At 66.5% G+C, this 15,662-nt stretch overlaps 1 protein-coding gene across 7 annotated transcripts in view; it reads right to left on the bottom strand.

Annotated features, from left to right (window-relative positions):
* Nucleotides 1–15,662, bottom strand: part of wdr54 (WD repeat domain 54) — a 57,657-nt gene that overhangs the window by 2,889 nt on the left and 39,106 nt on the right. For all 7 annotated transcript variants that reach the window (XM_038793089.1, XM_038793090.1, XM_038793091.1 and 4 more), the window contains 2 exons: nucleotides 9,994–10,156; nucleotides 9,787–9,861 (listed from right to left, as the gene is read on the bottom strand). In XM_038793089.1, coding sequence (XP_038649017.1) covers nucleotides 9,787–9,861; nucleotides 9,994–10,156 — 238 coding nt within the window. The remainder of the gene's footprint in view (nucleotides 1–9,786; nucleotides 9,862–9,993; nucleotides 10,157–15,662) is intronic.

Below are 15,662 nucleotides of genomic sequence, written 5' to 3'. Positions count from 1 at the left end.
AAACATTGATGAATCTGTTGTATGTCGTTGATCCTTGCACCAAATGTCTCAGATCATTTGACTTGATTTGCTTTTAACAGTTTTAATTTGACATCAACTACACTCAATAGCAATCTTTCTGGTACTATTTGATACCACTTCGATTCAGAAGCTATCATTCTATTTTATTTCCACTCAGAACCATACTTCAGATGTCAAATGATACTGATCAACTCACATCATTATCATTAATTGCCGCCCTGAAGTGATCCCAACAATACGTGGCTACCTGTACAGCGAATGATGTATGCAGTATGTCGGGTCTCATTTCACCCTACTCCACGCTTCCACCCAAAATTTACTCTCCCTCCCTCACACCACATCACTCATCCCGTCACAAAACCCCTCAGGCAGGGGGGGGGGGTCGGAGGGCGGGGTGGGCGGGCCGGAGGACAGGGCCGAGGACAGGGTGGATGGGTCGGAGGGCGAGGAAGGAAGGTCGGACGGCGGAGGAGGGTCAGAGGGCGAGGAGGGTGGGGCGGAGGGCGGAGGTGGGTCAGAGGGCGGGGAGGGTAGGTCGGACGGCGAGGAGGAGGGCAGGGGTGGGCCAGAGGGCGGAGGTGGGTCAGAGGGCGGGGAGGGTAGGTCGGACGGCGAGGACGAGGGCGGGGGAGGGCCAGAGGGCGGAGGTGGGTCAGAGGGGCGGGGGTGGGCCAGAGGGCGGGGGTGGGCCAGAGGGCGGGTGTGGCCAGAGGGCGGGGGGTGGGTCAGAGGGGGCGGGGTGTGTCCAAGGGCGGGGGTGGGCCAGAGGGCGGGGGGTGGGCCAGAGGGCGGGGGTGGGCCAGAGGGGCGGGGGTGGGCCAGAGGGCGGGGGTGGGCCAGAGGGCGGGGGTGGATCAGAGGCCTGGAAGATGGGTCGAAGTGCGGGCAAGGTGGGTCGGACGGCGGAGGAGGGTCAGAGGGCGAAGAGGGTGGGGCGGAGGGTGGAGATGGGTCAGAAGGCGGGAGGGTGGGGTCGGATGGCGAGGAAGAGGGTCGGAGGGCTGGGGTGGGTCAGAGGGCGGGGGTGAGTCGGAGTTTGGGGAGGGTGGGTCGGAGGAGGGGAAGGTGGGTCAGGGGGCGGGGAAGGTGGGTTGGGGGCAGGTGAGCGGGGAAGGTGGGTCGGGGGAAGGGGGCAGGTCGGAGGGCGGGGGTAAGGCAGAGGGCGGGAGGCGTAGGTAGGACGGCGGCAAAGGTGGGTGGGGGGCGGGGAAGGTGGGTCGGAGGGCGGACTTGGGTCGGAGGGAGGATGTGGGTCAGAGGGCGGGAGGGTGGGACGGAGGGCGGGGCAGGTGGGTCGGAGGGCGGGGCAGGTGGGACGGAGGGCGGGGCAGGTGGGACGGAGGGCGGACGTGGGTCGGAGGGAGGATGTGGGTAAGAGGGCGGGAGGGTGGGTCAGAGGGCGGGGCAGGTGGGACGGAGGGCGGGGGAGGTGGGATGGAGGGCGGGGCAGGTGGGTCGGAGGGCGGGACAGGTGGACGGAGGGCGCGGCAGGTGGGTGGGGGTGGGTAGGGAAGGTGGGCCCGAGGGCGGGGAGGGTGGGTCAGAGGGCATGGCGGGTGGTTCAGAGGGCGGGGCAGGTGGGGCGGAGGGCGGGACAGGTGGGGCGGAGGGCGGGACAGGTGGGGCCGAGGGCGGGACAGGTGGGTCAGAGAGCAGGCCGGGTGGGTCGGAGGACGGGCCGGGTGGGTCGGAGGACAGGCCGGGTGGGTCAGAGAACAGGCCGGGTGGGTCAGAGGGCAGAGCGGGTGGGTCAGAGGGTGGGGCAGGTGGGTCGGAGGGCGGGCCGGTGGGTCGGAGGGCGGGCCGGGTGGGTCGGAGGGCAGGGCAGGTGGGTCGGAGGGCGGGGCAGGTGGGCTGAGGGCGGGACAGGTGGGTCAGAGGGCGGGCCGGGTGGGTCGGAGGGCGGGCCGGGTGGGTCAGAGGGTGGGGCAGGTGGGTCGGAGGGCGGGGCGGGTGGGTCGGAGGACAGGCCGGTGGGTCAGGGAGCAGGCCGGGTGGGTCAGAGGGCAGAGCGGATGGGTCGGAGGGCAGAGCGGGTCGGTCGGAGGGCAGGTCGGGTGGCTCAGAGGGCAGGGCAGGTGGGTCGGAGGACGGGGAAGGTGGGTCGGAGGGCGGGTAAGGTGGGTCGGGGGCAGGGCAGGTGGGTCAGTGGGCAGGCCGGGTGGGTCGGAGAGCAGGGAGGGTGGGTCGGAGGGCAGGCCGGTGGGTCGGAGGGCAGGGCAGGTGGGTCGGAGGGCAGGGCGGGTGGGTCGGAGGGGGGGCGGTGGGTCGGCGGAGGGGGGGCGGGTGGGGAGGGCGGGCCGGGTGGGTCGGAGGGGGGGCCGGGTGGGTCGGAGGGCAGGCCGGGTGGGTCGGAGGGCGGGGCAGGTGGGTCGAGGGCGGGACGGTGGGTCTGAGGGCAGGGCGGTGGGTCGGGGGGCAGGCGGGTGGTCGGAGGGCAGGCGGGTGGTTGGAGGGCGGGGCGGGTGGGTCGGACGGCAGGCCGGGTGGGTCAGAGGGCAGGGCAGGTGGGGCGGGTGGGTCGGAGGGCGGGCCGGGTGGGTCAGAGGGCGGGCCGGGTGGGTCGGAGGGTGGGCCGGGTGGGTCGGAGGGCGGGGCCGGGTGGGTCAGAGAGCAGGCCCGGAGTGGGTCGGAGGGCAGGCCGGGGGGGTCGGAGGGCAGGCCGGGTGGGTCGTAGGTGTGGGGGCGGGTGGGTCGGAGGGCAGGCCGGGTGGGTCGGAGGGCAGGCCGGGTGGGTCAGAGAGCAGGCCGGGTGGGTCGGAGGGCAGGGCAGGTGGGGCGGACGGCGGGGAAGGTGGGTCAGAGGGCGGGGAAGGTGGGTCAGAGGGCGGGACAGCTGGGTCAGAGGGCAGAGCGGGTCGGTCGGAGGGCAGGTCGGGTGGCTCAGAGGGCAGGGCGGGTTGGGGTCGATGGCCGGGCCCGGGTGGGTCGGAGAGGCGGGGCGGGTGGGTCGGAGGGCGGCGCGGGTGGGTCGGAGGGCAGGCCGGGTGGGTCGGAGGGTGGGAGCGAGGGCGGGGCAAGCGGGGTCAGATGGGCAGAGCGGGGTTCGGTCAGGGGCGGAGGCAGGGTCGTGGTGGCTCAGAGGGCAGGGCGGGTGGGTCGGAGGGCGGGCCGGGTGGGTCGGAGGGTGGGTCGGAGGCGGGGCAGCTGGGTCAGAGGGCAGAGCGGGTCGGTCGGAGGGCAGGTCGGGTGGCTCAGAGGGCAGGTCGGGTGGCTCAGAGGGCAGGGCGGGTGGGTCGGAGGGCGGGCCGGGTGGGTCGGAGGGCGGGGCGGGTGGTCGGAGGGCAGGCCGGGTGGGTCGGAGGGCAGGCCGGGTGGGTCGGAGGGCGGGGCGGGTGGGTCGGAGGGGGGGGAGGGTGGGTCGGAGGGCGGGTCGGGTGGGTCGGAGAGCAGGGCGGGTGGGTCGGAGGGCAGGGCGGGTGGGTCGGAGGGGCGGCCGGGGGGTCGGAGGGCGGGCGGTGGGTCGGAGGGCAGGCCGGTGGGTCGGAGGCGGGGCGCGTGGGTCGGAGGGCGGGCCGGGTGGGTCTAGGGCAGGCCGGGTGGGTCGGAGGGCGGGGCAGGTGGGTCAGAGGGCTGGCCGGGTGGGTCGGAGGGCGGGCCGGTGGGGAGGGCAGGGGCGGTGGGTCGGAGGGCGGGCCGGGTGGGTCGAGTGCGAGGCCGGTGGTCGGAGGGCAGGGCGGGGGGTCCGGAGGGCGGGCCGGTTGGGTCGGAGGCGGGCCGGAGTGGGTCGGAGGGCGGGCCGGGTGGGTCGGAGGGCAAGGGCGGGTGGGTTGAGGGCGGGGGCGGGTGGGTCGGAGGACAGGCCGGGTGGGTCAGAGGGCAGGGCAGTGGGCTGGTGGGTCGGAGGGTGGTGCCTGGGTGGGTCGGGGGGGTCGGAGGGTGGCCTGGGTGGTTCGGAGGTTGGTCGGATGGCGGGGCGCTGGGTCAGAGGCAGACTGGTCGGTCGGAGGGCAGTCGGGTGGCTCAGAGGGCAGGTGGTGTGGTCGGAAGGGTGGGGTAACTGGTGGGTTTCGGAGGGCAGGCCGGGTGGGTCGGAGGGCGGGGGCGGGTGGGTCGGAGGGGGGGGCGGGTGGGTCAGGAGGGCGGGCCCGGGTGGGTCCGGAGAGACAGGGCGGGTGGGTCGGAGGGGGCAGGGCGGGGTGGGTCGGAGGGCGGGCCGGTGGGTCGGAGCGGGTGGGTCGGAGGGCGGCAGGGTGGGTCGGAGGGCGGGGGGGGGTGTCGGAGGGGGGGTGGGTGGGTCGGAGGGGGGGGCGGGTGGGTCGGAGGGCGGGCCGGGTGGGTCGGAGGGCAGGCCGGGTGGGTCGGAGGGCAGGCCGGGTGGGTAGGAGGGCGGGGCAGGTGGGTCAGAGGGCTGGCCGGGTGGGTCGGAGGGCGGGCCGGGTGGGTCGAGGCAGGGCGGGGGTCGGAGGGCGGGCCGGGTGGGTCGGAGGCAGGCCGGTGGGTCGGAGGGCGGGCCGGGTGGTCGAGGGCCGGCGGGTGGGTCGGAGGGTGGGCCGGGTGGGTCGGAGGGTGGGCCGGGTGGGTCGGAGGGTGGGTCGGAGGGCGGGCCGGGTGGGTCAGAGAGCAGGCCGGGTGGGTCGGAGGGCAGGCCGGGTGGGTCGGAGGGTGGGGCGGGTGGGTCGGAGGGCAGGGCGGGTGGGTCGGAGGGCGGGCCGGGTGGGTCGGAGGGCAGGGCGGGTGGGTTGGAGGGCGGGGCGGGTGGGTCGGAGGGCAGGCCGGGTGGGTCAGAGGGCAGGGCAGGTGGGGCGGGTGGGTCGGAGGGTGGGCCGGGTGGGTCGGAGGGTGGGCCGGGTGGGTCGGGTGGGTCGGAGGGCGGGCAGCTGGGTCAGAGGGCAGAGCGGGTCGGTCGGAGGGCAGGTCGGGTGGCTCAGAGGGCAGGGTGGTGGGTCGGAGGGCGGGCCGGGTGGGTCGGAGGGCGGGCCGGGTGGGTCGGAGGGCGGGGTGGTGGGTCGGAGGGCAGGCCGGGTGGGTCGGAGGGCTGGGCGGTGGTCGAGGGGGGGCGGTGGGTCGGAGGGCGGGCCGGTGGGTCGGAGAGCAGGGCGGGTGGGTCGGAGGGCAGGGCGGGTGGGTCGGAGGGCGGGCCGGGTGGGTCGGAGGGCGGGCCGGGTGGGTCGGAGGGCAGGCCGGGTGGGTCGGAGGGCGGGGCGGGTGGGTCGGGGGGGGGGGCGGGTGGGTCGGAGGGCGGGCCGGGTGGGTCGGAGGGCGGGCCGGGTGGTCGGAGGGCGGGCCGGGTGGGTCGGAGGGCAGGCCGGGTGGGTCGGAGGGCGGGCAGGTGGGTCAGAGGGCTGGCCGGGTGGGTCGGAGGGCGGGCCGGGTGGGTCGGAGGGCAGGGCGGGTGGGTCGGAGGGCGGGCCGGGTGGGTCGGAGGGCAGGCCGGGTGGGTCGGAGGGCGGGCCGGTGGGTCGGAGGGCGGGCCGGGTTGGTCGGAGGGCAGGCGGGTGGGTTGGAGGGCGGGGCGGTGGGTCGAGAGGCCGGGTGGGTCAGAGGCAGGGCGGGTGGGTCGGAGGGTGGGCCGGGTGGGTCGGAGGGTGGGTCGGAGGGCGGGCCGGGTGGGTCTGAGGGCAGGGCGGGTGGGTCGGAGAGCGGGCCGGGTGGGTCGGAGGGCAGGCCGGGTGGGTCGGAGGGCGGGGAAGGTGGGTCGGAGGGCGGGCCGGGTGGGTCGGAGGGCGGGGCAGGTGGGTCGGAAGGCAGGCCGGGTGGGTCGGAGGGCGGGGCAGGTGGGTCGGAGGGCGGGGCAGGTGGGTCGGAGGGCAGGGCAGGTGGGTCGGAGGGCAGGCCGGGTGGGTCGGAGGGCAGGGCAGGTGGGTCGGAGAGCAGGGCGGGTGGGTCGGAGGGCGGGGCAGGTGGGTCGGAGGGCGGGGCAGGTGGGTCGGAGGGCGGGGCGGGTGGGTCGGAGGGAAGGCCGGATGGGTCGTAGGGCAGGCCGGGTGGGTCGGAGGGCGGGCCGGGTGGGTCGGAGGTCGGGCCGGGTGGGTCGGAGGGCGGGCCGGGTGGGTCGGAGGGCAGGCCGGGTGGGTCGGAGGGCGGGCGGGGCGGGTGGGTCGGAGGGCAGGCCGGGTGGGTCGGAGGGTGGGGCGGGTGGGTCGGAGGGCGGGGCGGGTGGGTCGGAGGGCAGGGCGGGTGGGGTCGGAGGGCGGGCCGGGTGGGTCGGAGGGCAGGCCGGGTGGGTCGGAGGGCGGGCCGGGTGGGTCGGAGGGCGGGCCGGGTTGGTCGGAGGGCAGGGCGGGTGGGTTGGAGGGCGGGGCGGGTGGGTCGGAGGGCAGGCCGGGTGGGTCAGAGGGCAGGGCGGGTGGGTCGGAGGGTGGGCCGGTGGGTCGGAGGGTGGGTCGGAGGGTGGGCCGGGTGGGTCTGAGGGCAGGGCGGGTGGGTCGGAGGGCGGCCGGGTGGTCGGAGGGCAGGCCGGTGGGTCGGAGGGCGGGGAAGGTGGGTCGGAGGGCGGGCCGGGTGGGTCGGAGGGCGGGGCAGGTGGGTCGGAGGGCAGGCCGGGTGGGTCGGAGGGCGGGGCAGGTGGGTCGGAGGGCGGGCAGGTGGGTCGGAGGGCAGGCAGTGGGTCGAGGGCAGGCCGGTGGGTCGGAGGGCAGGGCAGGTGGGTCGGAGAGCAGGGCGGGTGGGTCGGAGGGGGGGCAGTGGGTCGGAGGGCGTGGCAGGTGGGTCGGAGGGCGGGGCGGGTGGTCGGAGGGAAGGCCGGATGGGTCGTAGGCAGGCCGGGTGGGTCGGAGGTCGGGCCGGGTGGGTCGGAGGTCGGGCCGGTGGGTCGAGGGCGGCCGGGTGGGTCGGAGGGCAGGCCGGTGGTCGAGGGCGGGCGGGGGGTGGGTCGGAGGGCAGGCCGGGTGGGTCGGAGGGTGGGCGGGTGGGTCGGAGGGCGGGCGGGTGGGTCGGAGGGCGGGCCGGGTGGTCGGGGCGGGCCGGGTGGGTCAGAGAGCAGGCAGGTGGGTCGGAGGGCAGGCAGGTGGGTCGGGGCAGGGCAGGTGGTCGGAGGGCGGCCGGGTGGGTCGTAGGCAGGCCGGGTGGTCGGAGGGCAGGGCAGGTGGGTCGGAGGGCAGGGCAGGTGGGTCGGAGGGCAGGGCCGGTGGGTCGGAGGGCGGGCCGGGTGGGTCGGGGGGCGGGCCGGGTGGGTCGGAGGGCGGGCCGGGTGGGTCGGAGGCTGGCCGGGTGGTCGAGGGCGGGCCGGGTGGGTCGGAGGGCGGCCGGTGGGTCGGAGGGCGGGCCGGGTGGGTCAGAGGATGGGGCGGGTGGGTCGGAGGGCAGGCCGGGTGGGTCGGGGCGGGCCGGGTGGGTTGGGGAAGGTGGGTCAGTGGGCAGGCCGGGTGGGTCAGAGGGCGGGCCGGGTGGGTCGGAGGACAGGCCGGGTGGTCAGAGCAGGCCGGTGGGTCAGAGGGCAGAGCGGGTGGGTCAGAGGGTGGGGCAGGTGGGTCGGAGGGCGGGCCGGGTGGGTCGGAGGGCGGGCAGGTGGGTCGGAGGGCGGGGCAGGTGGCTGAGGGCGGGACGGGTGGGGCTGAGGGCGGGCCGGGTGGGTCGGAGGGCGGGCCGGGTGGGTCAGAGGGTGGGGCAGGAGGGTCGGAGGGCGGGCCGGGTGGGTCGGAGGACAGGCCGGGTGGGTCAGAGAGCAGGCCGGGTGGCTCAGAGGGCAGGGCAGGTGGGTCGGAGGGCGGGGAAGGTGGGTCGGGGGCAGGGCAGGTGGGTCAGTGGGCGGGCCGGGTGGGTCGGAGAGCAGGGAGGGTGGGTCGGAGGGCAGGCCGGGTGGGTCGGAGGGCAGGGCAGGTGGGTGGGAGGGCAGGGCGGGTGGGTCGGAGGGCGGGCCGGGTGGGTCGGAGGGCGGGGCGGGTGGGTCGGAGGGCAGGCCGGGTGGGTCGGAGGGCGGGGCGGGTGGGTCGGAGGGCAGGCCGGGTGGGTCGGAGGGGGAGGCGGGTGGGTCGGAGGGGGAGGCGGGTGGGTCGGAGGGCGGGCCGGGGGGTCGGAGGGCGGGCCGGGTGGGTCAGAGGGTGGGGCAGGTGGGTCGGAGGGCGGGGCAGGTGGGTCAGAGGGCAGAGCGGGTCGGTCGGAGGGCAGGTCGGGTGGCTCAGAGGGCAGGGCGGGTGGGTCGGAGGGCGGGCCGGGTGGGTCGGAGAGCAGGGCGGGTGGGTCGGAGGGCAGGGGGGTGGGTCGGAGGGCAGCCGGGTGGTGGGCGGGCGGGGCGGGTGGGTCGGAGGGGGGGGGCGGGTGGGTCGGAGGGCGGGCCGGGTGGGTCGGAGGGCAGGGCGGGGTGGGTCGGAGGGCGGGGCGGGTGGGTCGGAGGGCGGGCGGGTGGGTCGGAGAGCAGGGCGGGTGGGTCGGAGGGCGGGCCGGGTGGGTCGGAGGGCGGGCCGGGTGGGTCGGAGGGCGGGGCGGGTGGGTCGGAGAGCAGGGCGGGTGGGTCGGAGGGCGGGCCGGGTGGGTCGGAGGGCGGGGCGGGTGGGTCGGAGAGCAGGGCGGGTGGGTCGGAGGGCGGGGCCGGGTGGGTCGGAGGGCGGGCCGGGTGGGTCGGAGGGCGGGGCGGGTGGGTCGGAGGGTGGGCCGGGTGGGTCGGAGGGCGGGGCGGGTGGGTCGGAGGGCAGGGCGGGTGGGACGGAGGGCGGGGCGGGTAGGTCGGAGGGCAGGCCGGGTGGGTCGGAGGGCGGGGCAGGTGGGTCGGAGGGCAGGCCGGGTGGGTCGGAGGGCGGGGCAGGTGGGTCGGAGGGCAGGCCGGGTGGGTCGGAGGGTGGGGCGGGTGGGTCGGAGGGCGGGCCGGGTGGGTCGGAGGGCAGGCCGGGTGGGTCGGAGGGCGGGGCAGGTGGGTCGGAGGGCGGGCCGGGTGGGTCGGAGGGCAGGGCGGGTGGGTCGGAGGGCGGGCCGGGTGGGTCGGAGGGCGGGGCAGGTGGGTCGGAGGGCGGGGCGGGTGGGTCGGAGGGCGGGGCGGGTGGGTCGGAGGGCGGGCCGGGTGGGTCGGAGGGCGGGGCGGGTGGGTCGGAGGGCAGGCCGGGTGGGTCGGAGGGCGGGCCGGGTGGGTCAGAGGATGGGGCGGGTGGGTCGGAGGGCAGGCCGGGTGGGTCGGAGGGCGGGCCGGGTGGGTTGGGGAAGGTGGGTCGGTGGGTGGGGCGGGTGGGTCAGAGGGCGGGCCGGGTGGGTCGGAGGACAGGCCGGGTGGGTCAGAGAGCAGGCCGGGTGGGTCAGAGGGCAGAGCGGGTGGGTCAGAGGGTGGGGCAGGTGGGTCGGAGGGCGGGCCGGGTGGGTCGGAGGGCGGGGCAAGTGGGTCGGGTGGGTCGGAGTGTGGGCCGGGTGGGTCGGAGGGTGGGCCGGGTGGGTCGGAGGGTGGGCCGGAGGGCGGGGCAGCTGGGTCAGAGGGCAGAGCGGGTCGGTCGGAGGGCAGGTCGGGTGGCTCAGAGGGCAGGGCGGGTGGGTCGGAGGGCGGGCCGGGTGGGTCGGAGGGCGGGGCGGGTGGGTCGGAGGGCGGGGCGGGTGGGTCGGAGGGCAGGCCGGGTGGGTCGGAGGGCGGGGCGGGTGGGTCGGAGGGGGGTGCGGGTGCGTCGGAGGGCGGGCGGGTGGGTCGGAGGGCGGGCCGGGTGGGTCGGAGGGCGGGCCGGGTGGGTCGGAGGGCGGGGCGGAGCACGTGGGAGACAGGTCGGGGTGCACATTACAGCTTTGAAAACGCTATCAAATTTAATGTCAAATTCATTTTAAATTGGAGCTTCTGATGTCAAATTATAACTTGAGCACTGAGTACAGTGGAAATGATTCTTGGGGCACTGAGCAACACTAAGCCGTACTCACCTCTATGCTGTTAGTCTCTGGGTTGCGATAGATTCTCCAGATCCTGAGAAAAGAATCCTCACCCCCCGACAGCAGCTGTGTGGAGACAGGAGTGTCAATGATGTGAATAATACAACTGCTTAAAGAAGCCACAGAGCAATGAGACAGAGAAGGCAGACCGTCAGTGTCAGAGAGGAAAGGCAGCAATAGAAAGCAGCTCGAGTATACCTTGCCGCTTATTGATGCGACGTCGAGTGTGCAGATCCAGCGTGCGTGAGCGTTCACAACCACGTTCACTGTCCCGGCTGCTGCATCATAAATCAGGATCTGGCCACTCCCGTATCCGGCTGCGATGATCCCACTCCACATCTTCACAGATGAGCAAGTGCCGCTGGGGAACAGTCAGCTGGTTAGTTCTGATGGTTCAACAGTGGGTTGCAGGCCCCTGGTACTAGAAGGGAATCAGGCAACTACGCCAGTGTTTGGACCAATATCCTCCCCTCTAAACAGCCCCAAAAAGCAGCATAACTGAGTAATCAACTGTTTGTACAACTCTGCTGGTGTAAAGTACAAAAATAGGGAAGTTCTGCTTCAGTTGTACGGTTCATTGGTAAGAGCACATCTGGAGTATAATGTAGATTATTTAAGGAAAGATGTAAATGAGTTAGCAGTTCACAGATGGTTTACTGGATTAATACCAGGGATAGTTCTAATTTCGCATGAGGGAAGATTGGAGTGGTTAGGCTTACATCCACTCGAATTTAGAAGAATAAGAGGTGACTTGATTGAACCCTTTTAAGATCCTGAGGGGTATTGACAGGGTGGATCCAAAAAGGTTAGGTGGAGTTACTGGGGTACAGGAATAAGTTGGAGGTGTGGGCTTAAATGGGGTGCTCTTTCCAAGGGCCGGTGCAGACTCGATGGGCCAAATAGCCTCCTTCTGCACTGTAAATTCTATGATTCTATGTGGAGAGGATGTTTCCTCTTGTGGGAGAATCGAGAACTAGGGGTCACTGTTTAAAAATAAGGGTCACTCATTTAGGACGGAGATGAATGGAAATGATTTCTCTCAGAGAGTCAGGAGTCTCTGGAACTCTCTTCCCAAAACGGCAGTGGAAGCAGAATCTTTGACTATTTCTAAGGCAGACCTCGATAGATTCTTGATTAACAAGGTGGGTTAAAAGGTTAATTGGGGGTTAAGCAGGAATGTGGGGTTGAGGTCACAATCACATCAGCCGTGATCTTATTGACTGGTGGAGCAGACTCGAGGGGCCGAGTGGCCTACTCAGTGGGGCCAAGGGACAGCAAAATCCTTCAGGCAGTTACACCAGCAAACGTGTTTCCTTGTGACATGGATAACTGCACAAAATCAATTTGCCATCTGCACCAACACTCTGAAAGAGCACCCTATCCAGGCACACTCCCTCACCCCATCCCCATAACCCCACCTAACCTTTGGACATTAAGGGGCAATTTAGCGTTGCCAATCCACCAAATTTGCAGATCTTTGGACTGTGGGAGGAAACTGGAGCACTCAGAGGAAATCCACGCAGACACAGGGAGGATGTGCAAACTTCACAAAGACAGTGACCCAAGGCCAAAATCGAACCCAGGTCCCTGATGCTGTGAGGCAGCAGTGGTCTTGCCAGCCATGCCCATATCCCATGAATGATAATCAGAAAGCCTCTCATAACGTCAAACTTGGCACTGTGTAAACTTCACTTTCAATTTTAATAAATGATTGATCAGGTGAAGAAAGGACCTACATTATTGTAAGCTTGACAAAATTTTGATCAGAAATTTGATATTTCACAAATATAAATTAGCCTTCAGGGCCAGAGAGAACATTTGGAAGTAATTATCAACTTAGTATGGCAATTAGAGCCTGAGTGGATTACACCCAACACAAGACTAACAGCATAAAAGTGGATGCTGACAACGATCCACTGATTGCTTTGGGAGTGTATTCTGGGGAACCTCAACAATGCACCCTCAGAGGTGCATAGAACCAAATGAGAGCAATTTCTGGGTATCACTATTATCCAGTACAAATTTGTGTCAGTTTCAGTGAAAATATAATAATAAAAATCTTTATTACTGTCACAAGTAGGCTTACATTTAACACTGCAATGAAGTTACTGTGAAAATCCCCTAGTTTCCACACTCTGGCACCTGTTCGGGTACACAGAGGGAGGATTCAGAATGTCCAATTCACCAACAAACACATCTTTTGGAACTTGTGGGAGGAAACCCACACCGACACGGGGAGAATGTGCAAGCTCCGCACAGACACTGACCCAAGCCGGGAATCAAACCCGTGTCCCTGGTGCTGTGAAGCAACAGTGTTAACCACCATGCTACCGTGCCACCCAACACATAACATATGTAAGAAATAGGAGTAGGCTATTTTCCCAATCCAGCCATCTTCGTTGTTCTAGAAATTGATGGTTAATCTGATTGTGGCCTTAAATTCACTATGCTGCTGTGCTCTCCATAACCCTCGACTCCAATGTCTGTCAAAAAGTTGTCTGAGTCAGCCTTGAACCTACTCAAGGACCAAGCCTCCACTGGTCTCTGTGTAAAAGAATTTCAAAGATAAACAACCTGCAACAAAAATATTATCCTCATTTCGATCTTAAATGAGAGGCCCCCTCATTTTGAAACTGTGCCCACCGATTTCTAAATTCCCGATCCAGGGGAAACATCCTCTCAACATCTACCCTGTCAAGCCCCCTCAGAAACCTGTTATAATAATATCACTTCTCTTTCCGTTACACTCCAATACGTACAGGCTCAACTTGCACAACCTTTCCTCTCAAGACAAACCCCTCATCCCAGAAATCAACCCGTGTGAACCTCCAATGCAAGTATATCCTCCCTCGAAAAGAGAGCAAAACTGTACACAGTAGTCTTTTTATAAATTTAGAGTACCCAATTCATTTTTTCAATTAAGGGGCAATTTAGCGTGGCCGATCTACCTACCCTGCACATCTTTGGGTTATGAGGGCGAAACACACGCAAACACAGTGAGAATGTGCAAACTCCACACAGACAGTGACCCAGAGCCGGGATCGAACCTGGGACCTCGGCACTGTGAGGCAGCAGGGCTAACCCACTGCGCCACTGAGCTGCCTGTTCATTTAAATAATAATCTGCTTCCTTATTATTCCCAAAGTGGACAATTTCCTACATTATACTCCACCTGACATTTTTGCCTATTCATTTAATCTGTCTATATCCCTTTATAGACTCTGTGCTGTGTCCCCCTCACAACTTGCTATCCTACTGCTGTGACTATCTAATTCATATGTTTTGGAAGATAACCTGTAGTTTTAGGAGGTCCGCATTTTGATATTTTTAAAAATATTTTTATTGACGATTTTTTATTTATAATAAATTTAAACCAAAACTATCATGGGTAAAACACAAAATAATATAAAACTCACACAAAAAGAAAAAAACGCTATCCCTACCCATAAACTACAACCCCCCCCCCCCCCCCCCCCCCCCCCCCCCTCACAGAACCTAGCGCTGACTCACTCCTTAAAGAAGGTAGAACCCACCCCCGAACCATGTACTAGACCTTCTTCAGATGAAAAAAAATCCATTAGGTCACCCAACCAGACCAAGATGCTGGGCAGAGTAGGAGATCTCCAGCCCAGGAGAACTCGCCTCCAGGCACGAACGAGGCAATGGTGAGGACATCTGCCTTCACCCTAATTGCAGCCCCAGCAACTACGCCATCCTGCAAATGGCCACCAATGGTTAAGGTTCGAAATCAACGTTAGGAATTGCTGACAAGGTGCGAAAGAAGGAGACTGAAAAGCTTACCAGTTTGGGACACGACCAGAAGATATGGATGTGGATGGCCAGTTCCCAGGAATACTCCCAGAAAGAAACCATTCATTCTACCCTTGGTCAGGTGAGCCCTATGTGCTACTTTAATCAAGCTGAGCCGTCCACAGGAAGACGTGGGATGTTGCCCATTTCTGCACGGGTTACGTTGTCTGTAGCTTGACACCATCCAGGACAAAGCCGGCTAGCGTGGAAGGACTTTGGGGCCACGCCAGCCGGGGCGGAAGGGACTTCGCCGGCCGGCGGAAGTCCGCGTATGCGCGGGAGCATCAGCGGCTGCTGACGTCATCCCCATGCATACACACACGCTGCGGGTAGAAGCGAACGGGAGGAAGGGGAGCCTTGAGGAAGATCTGCTGATGCCCCCATCCAATGGATGCCCGGGGCCAACGCACCGTCGCCCCCCCCCCCCCCCCCCTGCACGCCGCTAGGCCTACTCCTGGGCGCGATTCTCCGACCTCCACACCGGGTGGGAGAATCGCGGGAGTGTCGGGCGAATCACGCCACGCCGCCCTGGCACCCCCACATGATTCTCCCACCCCCCCAAAATGGCGTGTCGCATCTTGCGACAGGCCGCTCGGAGAATCGCCGCTCGCCGTTTCTAATGGCAACCGGTGATTCTCCAGCCTGGATGGGCCAAGCGGCCTGCCGAACCCGACCGGTTCACGCCGGTGCCAACCACAGCTGGTCGTTGCCAGCGTGAATATCGCGCAACAGCTGCATGTGGGGCATGTGGGGGGCGGAGGGAGGATCGAGCACTAGGGGCGTGCTCAGGAGGTGTCTGGCCCGCGATCGGTGCTCACCGATCGTCGGGCCGACGTCTCTAAAAGATGCACTCTTTTCCCTCCACCGCCCCGCAAGATCAAGCCACCATGTCTTGCGGGGCAGCGGAGGGGAAGACGGCAACCGCGCATGCGCAGCTGACGTCACTTAGGCGCTGCCGAACGCATCATTCCGGACGCGCCGCTTTGACGCAAGCGTCAAGGCCCGTCGCGCGAAATTCACGCGCCGCCGATCCTAGCCCCCTGGGGGGGGGGGGGGGGTGGAATAGGGAGCGAGGCGTTGGCTGTTTGTCTCCCTTTGGGAGAATTGCGCCCCCTGTTTCTAATTCGCATGTTCGTAAAATGACTGTCGACAATATTCAGAGCACTCCAAATAAATCACAAGCTAAGCACTTTGAAACAGTTTGGTGTTAGCACTGCTGCCTCACAGCTTCTGAGACCCGGGTTCAATTCCAGCCTTGGGTGACTGTGCAGAGTCTGCACGTTCTCCCCGTGTGTGCGTGGCTTTCCTCCGGGGGCTCTGGTTTCCTCCCACAGTCCAAAGATATGCAGGTTAGGTGGATTGGCCATGATCAATTGTCTCTGTGTGGGGTTGGGGTGAGTGTGGGGTTTGGGTCTGGGTTGGGTGCTCTTTTGGAAGTCTGGTGCAGACCCGATGGGCCGAATGGCCTCCTTCTGCACTGCAGGGTTTCTATGATTCTATTTTTAGAAAATATTTTAGTGAAGCATTTGTAATTTTCACAGTTTAACACATTAACATTTCTTAAACAACCGCGCGGGCCGACATACGCAAAACACCTAAAAGAACAAAAAACAGAAAACAACATCTCTTACTAGCCCCACCCTATTCCTTAATTACCTGTATACTAAATTCTCTGTCCTTATCTTTTTTTTAAAAAATAATTTTTATTGAAATTTTTTACAGAAAATATAACAAACAATAGTAAGCAACAAAAAAACACCCCCAAGACCGTAGCAACGCATGTATCACACCCCACCAACCCCCCAAACCCAGTAAACAACAAGATAATTTAAAAATAAATTAAAATTAAATAAACATAGTCAACCCCCCCCCCCCCCCCCCCCCCGGGTTGCTGCTGCTACTGTCCCAGTACCCTATCGCTGAGCCAGAAAGTCGAGGAAAGGTTGCCACCGCCTAAAGAACCCTTGTACCGATCCTCTCAGGGTGAATTTGACCTTCTCTAGCTTAATGAAACCCGCCATGTCATTGATCCAGGTCTCCACGCTTGCGGGCCTCGC

The sequence above is a fragment of the Scyliorhinus canicula genome, chromosome 3, assembly GCF_902713615.1.
Source record: "Scyliorhinus canicula chromosome 3, sScyCan1.1, whole genome shotgun sequence".
Lineage (NCBI taxonomy): Eukaryota > Metazoa > Chordata > Chondrichthyes > Carcharhiniformes > Scyliorhinidae > Scyliorhinus > Scyliorhinus canicula.
Note: the sequence above shows the minus strand (reverse complement) of the source record. Positions and strands in the feature narration are given on the sequence as shown.